Source organism: Girardinichthys multiradiatus, chromosome 7 (assembly GCF_021462225.1).
Source record: "Girardinichthys multiradiatus isolate DD_20200921_A chromosome 7, DD_fGirMul_XY1, whole genome shotgun sequence".
Lineage (NCBI taxonomy): Eukaryota > Metazoa > Chordata > Actinopteri > Cyprinodontiformes > Goodeidae > Girardinichthys > Girardinichthys multiradiatus.
Window position 1 is genome coordinate 40,119,869 of NC_061800.1, and position 10,745 is coordinate 40,130,613.

A 10,745-nucleotide genomic window follows, 5' to 3' on the forward strand; every position below is an offset into this window, starting at 1 on the left:
CCTGCTGATCACTGATATTCAGCTGAGGGTAGGAAGTGAGATTTTAGCAGAGTTTTTGAAGGTAGATTGAGTTGCAGACCGTCACATCAACATGGCAGAAAACATACGGATGAAAGTTGATATTCACAATCATATTTTGCCAAAGTATTGGCCCGACTTGAAGCAGGTAGGCGCTCCGACACACGAGCTCATAAGGAATCAAAGAGTATTTTACAGCCTGAAGCCTCGGCGTGAGTTAATCCACAAATATGTTATTGAAATCTCATTCTGAACATTTTGAGACCCAATTTGTTTACATATTTCTGTATCTGTATCACTTCTGTAGTAGGCAATGGTCAAGGTAGGTAGAAGGAACATGGAATTGATCTAGTTTTGTCAGCAGGGGGATTAACAACTCCTGCCGTAAATCTGTGCTCTCCATAGACAGTTAAACTTTAATCTATAAGCACTGGCCTTGGTTTATCTGTTCCAGCTCTTACGTCTTTGTTACTGTCAGCCAGCCTTAGCTAATGATTTCCTACATCAGTTGCAGGCCATAGAACACGATCTGAGGCTTTATCTAAAACTTCCGCAACAATAATCCTTACTGTTCTGCCATTCAATGTATTTTCTCACAATTATTTTAAATGCTTAGTCTTAAATTCACTTAATTTATCTACTTAATCCATTACACAATTCAATGCCAACAGTAGCATACATTACATTCAAATTAGAAGTAGAAACTTACGGCTGTACAGAATAACTGTAATCCTCTTTTAAATATTTTTTTTAACTACCTAGTACATGCGTTTGTAGGTTTTGCAAAAATCTACTAAAAACTATTAATAAATATCCATTTGAGCTTTTAAGAGTTGCCCTATAAACATCATGCTGTGCTTACTACTATATCAATTTGAACTGCATAGGCAGAGATTTATTCTACACATTAACACAAGGGAGTAAACACATTAAATTTTGAGGAGCTGAATTTCCTATGAGGCTTCAGAAAATTGCACAGCTGATCCGCACTGATGTCAAGTGACGCTTTATTGGCCCCATCTCTCTCATGGATCACTTGCACATCCATTTGTATGTAAGAATTATCACCTGCTCCGATGGCATTCACTTGGAGTTATTTTAGGGAGGTGGAGCAGATGCAGGACCTTTGCTGAACCTCCACAGATGGGACTATCAATAAGAGCTTTTAGAGTAGTTGTGCAATTAATACTAAACTTGTTTACGTGCTAATCTTTTGTCAAGATAAATTAGATCACCAGTCACATGGTGTACAGTACAGGTGAGAAATTATATATCACAATGGGAATGGATGACATAATTATTTTGGTGTTTAAAAAATTAATTGGAATCAGCCTTTATTTCAGAGTATAGTGATTGTACAACAAACAATTTCAATCCATTTTAAAGGCAAGAATTAGAAACACATTTTTGGGTTACTGTGGATTTTCTCTTATCTACATACAGGTAAGGTAATACAAACAGGCTCAAATATATACATAGACCCTCAATGACATTCAGTCAAATGTTTCTTTGAAAGCTGAACCTCGACCACAGACTTTTTGCACTTAACCATAATTCTGATAGAAAATTTGGCAGAATAGGTTAGTTTGATTTTGATTTGATAGTTTGCTGTTGCAGACCTGACTTGAAAGCTGGTCTACACATTTTAATAGAAGCTGGGGTCAACCAAGAAGCTTAATATTTGCCTTCTTTGTCTAGTCCAAACCAACTTCTGGTATGTGTTTGGAACCGTTGAGCTGTTGAAACACCCATTTTTCAGTTTCAGTCCTCTAGTAGTTGATTTGAGGTGAAGTTGAACCATTTGAAAGTAGTTTAAATTATTCCACCCTTTGTCAGAAAAACAACCCCACAGCATGATGCTACTACCACCATGTTTGGTGCATTTTTCTTAGGTTTGAAAGCCTCAATTCGTCTCTTTCAGAAACAATTTTTGGCCTAATATCCTAGTCTTTGTCTTGTTTGACTGTAAAACGTTTCTCCGGATGAAATTTAACTTGAATGTGCTGGTTCTGGAGCAGAATTATCTTACTCCATGGCGATGTAAAAGTAGCTTCACTACGGGACTGTATGTTCTTAAGTGTTTTACAACTTTGTTTTTGTCTTGCAGAGATATGGTTATGATGGATTTGTCCAGCTGCACCATCACTGCCAGGTGAGTCACTCATGTTTCTATGTACAGACCTATAAAACAAGGGCACAGGGACAGTTCTCAAATGCTTACTTTGCTAAGCACCCAGCAGGATCATACTGGCAGCTCCCCACCATAAGTACCCCTCATGCTGGCAAGAACACAACATGATGCCACTGAATCACTGAATGATTCACTTTGAGCACAACCAAAAACACTGAAACCTGGTGTATGCATCAAAACTGATTATCTAGAAAGAAAAATAAAGATTTATTTTTAATAGTGTAAAATAACAAAGATCTTAGTGATGCAAGTTTGTTTTAGTGTTGAAAGAAGATGTAAGATGACTCTAAAGCTCTTTTTAACAAGGGTGCAGATCCACCTAGGGTCCATTTCAAGAATGAGCTGACTGCTGCCACCATGTGGTTATACTTTTAGATGTTTTTAAATCCCAAACCTCAATGCAGAAATTTAAAACTCTGCACTGCATATCATACTCTACCACAAATGCATATGAGACACATCATAATATTTCCAGTAAATGTTCTAGGTGATGCTAATGCTGCATTTCAGGGTGAAGCAAAGATGATGAAGGATGGGAAGGTGTTCAGGGTGATTCAAGAAAACTGCTGGGATGTAAACGCGCGCATCCAAGACATGGACAAGTACGGTGTGTGCACAGGGATCAGTGACCCAGCACTTACTGCTGTTTCATCTTTATCTTTCCTGACCATAATGTTTCTGTTTATGATCTACAGATGTTTCTGTTCAGGTCCTGTCTACGGTTCCTGTGATGTTCAGTTATTGGGTCAGTTCTTGCTGTTTTCATGTAAATGTTATGCTTCATTGCTAAGAGAACTGAACATCTCCTTCTTATATTTGTAAGAGGACCGGAGCAGATTGTACACCACATAAAACACCTTACAAAAGTATCCATCCAGTATACATTGTGTTGTAGTACAACAAGCTTGAGTGTAATTTATTTGAATTATTTGTGATAAATCAACACAAAGAAGTATGATTATAAAGGAGGAAAAATAAATCCACGATATAACTTGTTTTGCTTTAATTTTTATTCTCTTGGCGTTAGTCAAAATTTATAGAACCATGCTTCGCTGCTGTTTCAGTGGCACGTCTTTTGGTGCATGTCTCTGCCAGCTTCACTTGTCTAGGGGATAAAATATTTGCTAATTCTCCTTCCAAACTTAGGAACTTAGATGCTTAGAAGGAGAACATTTATGAACAGCCCTTTTAAAGTCTTGACATAGATTCTTAATTGGATTATGGTCTAGACTTTGACTAGACCATTCTGATACATAAATATACTTTTATCTAGACCCATGTTTCTCAGATTGTGGTACAACTACCACTCACCAACAATATCGGTATTAATGTATTTTTTAGAAATGGGGGGTTACGTGTGATGTAGAAGTTATAAGTACCAACAGACAAAAAAGATGAGTTGTTTAAGTGAATTTGTGACAGCGTCAAAAAGAAAATAGCCAGAACTCCCAATTCAAACTGAAGCAGAAAAGAGTGACCAAAGAAGTGCTGGTGAATAGTGTCCCATAAATCTCTGAAGTCAGAGCTTGAATCAGGAAGCATCCAACCCAGCGGATTTCTGTTCCAGTACAAAGTTTGAAATTAATTTTTCCACTAACTGACTTGGCAAATTTAATTTCTTTTAAGAAATGTAATGCTTAATTAAATGGCATCCCTCCCTCCACTAATAACACAGCACCATTGTATGAGATGTTTTTGTTTTTTGTTTATGACATAAATAAACTACAGAAGTTTAAGTCCAGATCTGATACTGTTTTAAGATACAGTTTAAGATACAGTTTTTTTGTCAAGAAGGTGGTACTTAATATTTATTGAGGTAGGACTCACTAATTTGACCCTTCCATTGTAGCTTTGTCTGTTTTGGTCGTCCTTCTGGAAGGTGAACCTCTGCCCCAATCAGTGTTCTTGCAGTAGGGCTGCACATTATATCTCCACAATATCATCATCGCAATATTCCTGTGTGCAAAATCAATATTGCAAATTGTACCATTGTTTGGTGTGCAGTAATTGCTGGCCAATATAGTCCAAGCGTTATGAATTTGCATGTAAAACAAGAGTTTTACATGCTAATGTAATATTTAGCTAGTTTGACAGAGTCCTACAGCAACAGATTGTCACACTGGACACAAATGACTTTGCCCACAATGCTAAAGGTCAAAGTGTATAAAGCATAGATGAGAAAAAGAGAAAAACAGGGCAGCCTTTACCAGGTTTTATTTTGGAATTGTCTTGTATTGAGCTCTGTCTTCCAATCAACTCTTACCAGCTTTCTGGACATGCTAAAGCAAAGCATCCACACAGCATGATGCTGCCACTAACATGTTTGACTATGGATAGGATAATGTGCAGTGTGAGTTTTTTTTGCCACATATAAAATCTTGAAATGTATCGTCTATCAATTTCCTTTCAGTACATAGTATCATAATGATTAATTATTGGGTAATGGTCTATCACAAGAAATTCCAGTAAAATATTTTCAAGGCTGTAATGTGACAATATGTGAAAACGTTCGAGGCGTGTGTATACTTTTGTGGGTCACTGTAAAATCCTGTATAATTTCACTTTCCCACAGTTTTAATGAGATTTTTAATTGTAGGCCAAACCTCATGACACTCTGGATCTCTGTGTCCTTTTAAATGACGATTTGGCCCAGACAGTCAGAAGTCACCCTAAGAGGTTTGTGGGCCTGGGCACGCTGCCCATGCAAGCCCCTGACTTGGCTGTGCTGGAAATGAGGCGCTGCGTGAAGGAGCTGGGGTTCCCTGGAGTGCAGATTGGATCACACATCAACCAGTGGGACCTCAATGCCTCTGAGCTCCTTCCCTTCTATGCTGTGAGACATTTGGCAACATCTGCACACACTCACATAATAACAGTATAATATTAATGATGGTGATTGTTTTATCCAATATATTTTCTCTACAGTTCAATTTTTTTGCGGTCACTGCATCTCTTTTTTTCCAGCATCATTACTGATCTTGCCATATGTGTTTTGTATACAGGCAGCAGAGGAGATGGGCTGCTCCATATTTGTCCACCCATGGGACATGCAGACAGATGGGAGGATGGCTAAGTATTGGCTACCCTGGCTGGTGGGTGAGGGAGCTGAAGCAGAAACAGGAGATGTTGTTTGATTACCAATGTGAAACAATCCAAAATAGAGCTACAGCTCTATTTCCTGGAATGAATTACATTTGCATTGCAAACCATTATCTCTACATTTCTAAACATTTTGCCTCAATATGTTTACACAATCTGATTCATGTTTCTCTAAGTATAAAACCCCTTCTATAGTATATTAGAAATAATGTTTAGCATGATTTTTAAATATTTTATTTAATCTCCTCTGTCTGAAAGGCATGCCAACTGAGACAACCATGGCTATTTGCTCGATGATATTTGGAGGTATCTTTGAGAGATTTCCAAAACTGAAAGTCTGCTTTGCTCATGGAGGTACAATGCATTTATTTCAAAGCGCCTTTCAAAACACTCAAGCACACTGCAAATAAATGAGTAATGAACAGAAAATTACGAGACACACAGAACAGAACAATCATAGCATCTAAGGAGTTTTGAACCGACGGGTTTTAAGTCTAGACATAAACACAGGGAGAGTGTCAATATTACGAATGTCCAGAGGGAGAGAATTCCATAGTTTGGGAGCAGAGCGGAAGAAAGTTCTGCTGCCCATGGTGCTGAGGCGGGCAGGAGACTCAATAAGGTGTATGGAGGAGGAAGATCTAACGGTGCGAGATGGAGTAGCAATGAGAAAAAGATCAGAAAGGTAGGGAGGGACAAGATTGTGGGTGGCCTTGAATGCATACGGAAGGATTTTGAATTGGATTCTGAATTTAACAGGGGCCAGTGGAGCTGCTGCAAGACGGGTGATGTGCCGAAATCATGGGGTTTTGGTAATGATACGAGCAGCTGAGTTCTGAACCATTTAAAGTTAATTGAGAGATTTTTGGGGAAGACCAAAGAGAAGGGAGTTAAAATAATCAATGCGGGAGGTGACAAGGCTATGGATAGGAATAGAGGCAGTGTGTTGGGAAAGAGAGGGGCGAAGACGATTAATATTGTGTTTAATATTGCCTAGGCTGAAATATGCAGAGGATAATGTTACAGATGTGAGAGGTGAAAGATAGAGTGCTATAAAGGATGACACCCTGGCTCTTGACCTGAGGTGAGGGAGAGGCAGAGAAATTGTCAACAGAAAGCGAGAAACTGTCAGCTTTGGAAAGTACAGATTTCATTCCTACAAGGAGGATCTCAGGTTTGTCGCTGTTAAGTTTTAGGAAGTTAGAGGTGAACTAGGATTTAATTTCAGAGAGTCAGGAGGTGAGGAAAGAAGGAGGGAATTTGGTTTACTAGATATATACAGGTCCTTCTCAAAATATTAGCATATTGTGATAAAGTTCATTATTTTCCATAATGTCATGATGAAAATTTAACATTCATATATTTTAAATTCATTGCACACTAACTGAAATATTTCAGGTCTTTTATTGTCTTAATACGGATGATTTTGGCATACAGCTCATGAAAACCCAAAATTCCTATCTCACAAAATTAGCATATTTCATCCGACCAATAAAAGAAAAGTGTTTTTAATACAAAAAACGTCAACCTTCAAATAATCATGTACAGTTATGCACTCAATACTTGGTCGGGAATTCTTTTGCAGAAATGACTGCTTCAATGCGGCGTGGCATGGAGGCAATCAGCCTGTGGCACTGCTGAGGTCTTATGGAGGCCCAGGATTATTTGATAGCGGCCTTTAGCTCATCCGGAGTGTTGGGTCTTGAGTCTCTCAACGTTCTCTTCACAATATCCCACAGATTCTCTATGGGGTTCAGGTCAGGAGAGTTGGCAGGCCAATTGAGCACAGTGATACCATGGTCAGTAAACCATTTACCAGTGGTTTTGGCACTGTGAGCAGGTGCCAGGTCGTGCTGAAAAATGAAATCTTCATCTCCATAAAGCTTTTCAGCAGATGGAAGCATGAAGTGCTCCAAAATCTCCTGATAGCTAGCTGCATTGACCCTGCCCTTGATAAAACACAGTGGACCAACACCAGCAGCTGACACGGCACCCCGGACCATCACTGACTGTGGGTACTTGACACTGGACTTCTGGCATTTTGGAATTTCCTACTCCCCAGTCTTCCTCCAGACTCTGGCACCTTGATTTCTGAATGACATGCAGAATTTGCTTTCATCCAAAAAAAGTACTTTGGACCACTGAGCAACAGTCCAGTGCTGCTTCTATGTAGCCCAGGTCTGGGGAATGCGGCACCTGTAGCCCATTTCCTGCACACACCTGTGCACGGTGGCTCTGGATGTTTCTACTCCAGACTCAGTCCACTGCTTCCGCAGGTCCCCCAAGGTCTGGAATCGGCCCTTCTCCACAATCTTCCTCAGGGTCCGGTCACCTCTTCTCGTTGTGCAGCGTTTTCTGCCACACTTTTTCCTTCCCACAGACTTCCCACTGAGGTGCCTTGATACAGCACTGTGGGAACAGCCTATTCGTACAGAAATTTCTTTCTGTGTCTTACCCTCTTGCTTGAGGGTGTCAATAGTGGCCTTCTGGACAGCAGTCAGGTCGGCAGTCTTACCCATGATTGGGGTTTTGAGTGATGAACCAGGCTGGGAGTTTTAAAGGCCTCAGGAATCTTTTGCAGGTGTTTAGAGTTAACTCGTTGATTCAGATGATTAGGTTCATAGCTCGTTTAGAGACCCTTTTAATGATATGCTAATTTTGTGAGATAGGAATTTTGGGTTTTCATGAGCTGTATGCCAAAATGATCCGTATTAAGACAATAAAAGACCTGAAATATTTCAGTTAGTGTGCAATGAATCTAAAATATATGAATGTAAAATTTTCATCATGACATTATGGAAAATAATGAACTTTATCACAATATGCTAATATTTTGAGAAGGACCAGTAGAGCCGGGTGTCATCCGCATAAAAGTGAAAATTTATGTTAAATTTTCTGAACATGTTGCCAAGGGGAAGAGGGTAAATGACAAAGAGTACGGGGTCCCAGGACATAGCCCTGGGGCACACCAGTTGTGACAGGGGATAGACGGGAGCTAAAGGACTTGAGTTGTATGAACTGAGTAGAGCCAGTGAGTTAAGAGTGAAACCAGTCAAAGGGGATGTGAGAGATGCCAATTGAAGAGGATGGAGTAAGAAAGTTTATCGAAGGCTGCACTTCATGCAATACCAAATAGAGTATTTGCAGTGTTACAGTATTAATATTTAAAGTATTTCCTTTGTTCTTGGTTTAACATAAAAGGAGCTTCTCAATGCTCTCGTTGGATCTTTGTGGCTTTGTCTATTTGCCCATAGGGGGTTCTTTTCCATTCACTGTTGGCAGAATTGAACATGGTCACAAAGTCCGCCCTGACCTGTGTGCAGTTGACAACTCAATCAGTCCACGTAAATACCTCAGCTCTTTCTACACCGACTCGTTGGTTCATGATCCAATCTCCCTGAGGCTGCTTGTGGATGTTATTGGAAAAGTGAGTTTGAACTTTAATTTAATTAACTTATATGTTAGGTTTTATACTGGCCTGGGAAGACCTTTTTTTATTATTGAGTAAAATTGTTGATTTTGAGTTTGCAGTATAAAAGTATTTTAGAAGTTATTAATGTGGAATCACTTTTTCACACATTTCTAAATCACATTTTGAACCTGATGCAATACTTTTGGGTTTATTTACCTGGTATTGAGCTATCCTTTATGTTGAAACACTGTGATATTTTAGACTGGTTATAGGGGATCAATAAAGTATATTTGAATTGAATTGAATTGTATAGCTAAAAATCCTTTCTTGCTTTTATTGGATCTCCATTGAAATGTAACATTCTGATTGCTAGATTGGAAAGTGAAAAGTGAGTGAGATTCTCTGAGAATGTACTAATATGGTTTAAATAATAGTTGTCATGCCAAGTATATTTTGGCAATTATGAATTTGAGCAAACAAACATGTTGATGACACACAGAGTTATATTTTTGTGCAACCACATGATTATGCTCCCTTACAGTCATTATGTGTGTCCATAATATTATTGAATAACTTTAGAATTTTCTCCAGGTTAATGCAGAAAGGACAGAAATACAAATTTTTTAGTCCCACAGGACGCTAGTTTAGAAGTCAGCACCCCCCTAAACTCAATGACACTCACTAATTCAAGGCATGAGAAATCTTGGTGTAGATATTGATTGATAACTGGTACTAAACAAATATGAAATACATTTTTCTTACCTTGATGGTATAAGCTTTTAACACTTTGACATAAATATTGCAGATATGCCTGTAACTATATTCTAAAAAACTGATTGTACTGGTTTTCCAGGATAAAGTGATGTTGGGAACAGATTATCCATTCCCACTTGGCGAGTTACCACCTGGATCCCTCATTGAGTCAATGGATGAGTTTGATGGAACACTGAAGGTATTAAAATGTTCCTTCCTTTTATTTATGGCACACTTTTCACATCATAAGTTGGACACACACAGAAGGTGGTAAAACCTTTTCAGAAAAAATCTAACTACAGAGAATACTTAAAGGAAGTTTCCAAATATTTCAAATAAAAGCAGGATGATCCATATAAGAAATCTAAATACTGCTTCCATATCATCTTCTGTGTGGATTGATTTCCCTTTGTTTTGCAGGACAAGTTGCTTGCTGGAAATGCGCTGGAATTTTTGGGACTGAAGCGAGAACAGTTTGTGTAACATGATACTGGACAGCAACAGATGCAACTGCCAGTGATTGATTGCAAAATAAGCTTTATTTCTATTTTCCTATTTTAATTTTTTGAAATTGGTTTTACAAACATGTTAGGAGGGTCAAACAAAAACAATACTTTTGTTAGTGTGAAGAAATGTCTTCAATATCATTTTGGTAATTGTCATATTGATCTAATATACAAAGAACCCTTTAGGCTGGTATGATCCATGTGCAAGAAAGAATAGCATCACCCCAGTTATTCTTGCTATGATTTATATTGCGATTGTTCATACGTTTTGTGGTTGTTTTCTACCCAAATACCAGTTAGTGCTTTAACCAAAGACAGCTGTCCCTATCTTATATAATGTAAATGTGGGATGATGAAAATGCTACTAGAGCCCTTGACTTGTACAGGGCCACCGTTTTTTTTTTTTTTTTTAAACAGGAATCTTGGAAATTAAAAACTTTATTATTTGATTAACATCCCCTGACTTCTTTATTTAAGGTACAGTATTTCTTTGGTGTCAATTGCATTTTAGAGGGTCCATTCCATAATAATGCTTGTTGTCTTTTATATTTGTTTTTGGAAATCTGAAAAACTATGATAAATGATAAAGAGAAGCGTTTTTTTCTCCGCTCAGCTTCAGTTCAACTTTGCAAAAGTTTTTTCTGGAAAATGTTTCCAAATGATCCTCTTTTTTGATACTTGCTGAAAACAGATTTTAAAAAAAATTGTATTGCAAAAACACATGCTTCTATTCTGTGAAATAAACTGATCTTTTCTGATTTCATAA

At 38.2% G+C, this 10,745-nt stretch overlaps 1 protein-coding gene across 1 annotated transcript; it reads left to right on the top strand.

Moving 5' to 3' along the window:
- acmsd (aminocarboxymuconate semialdehyde decarboxylase) lies at window positions 1-10,428 on the top strand. Its single transcript, XM_047369979.1, has 10 exons — window positions 1-166; window positions 2,126-2,170; window positions 2,720-2,816; window positions 2,905-2,954; window positions 4,806-5,042; window positions 5,212-5,305; window positions 5,567-5,662; window positions 8,563-8,735; window positions 9,574-9,672; window positions 9,894-10,428. The coding sequence occupies exons 1-10, from the start codon at window positions 92-94 to the stop codon at window positions 9,954-9,956; spliced, it is 1,029 nt and encodes a 342-aa protein (XP_047225935.1). The 5' UTR covers window positions 1-91; the 3' UTR covers window positions 9,957-10,428.
- The last annotated feature ends 317 nt before the right edge of the window (window positions 10,429-10,745 follow it).

Excerpts from the sequence above, each read along its gene's own strand:
- acmsd (XM_047369979.1), top strand. The coding sequence starts at position 92 with ATGGCAGAAAACATACGGATGAAAGTTGATATTCACAATCATATTTTG. Across the intron at positions 167-2,125 it reads ATTGGCCCGACTTGAAGCAG|AGATATGGTTATGATGGATT; the intron begins GTAGGCGCTCCG and ends TTTGTCTTGCAG. Across the intron at positions 9,673-9,893 it reads AGTTTGATGGAACACTGAAG|GACAAGTTGCTTGCTGGAAA; the intron begins GTATTAAAATGT and ends TTTGTTTTGCAG.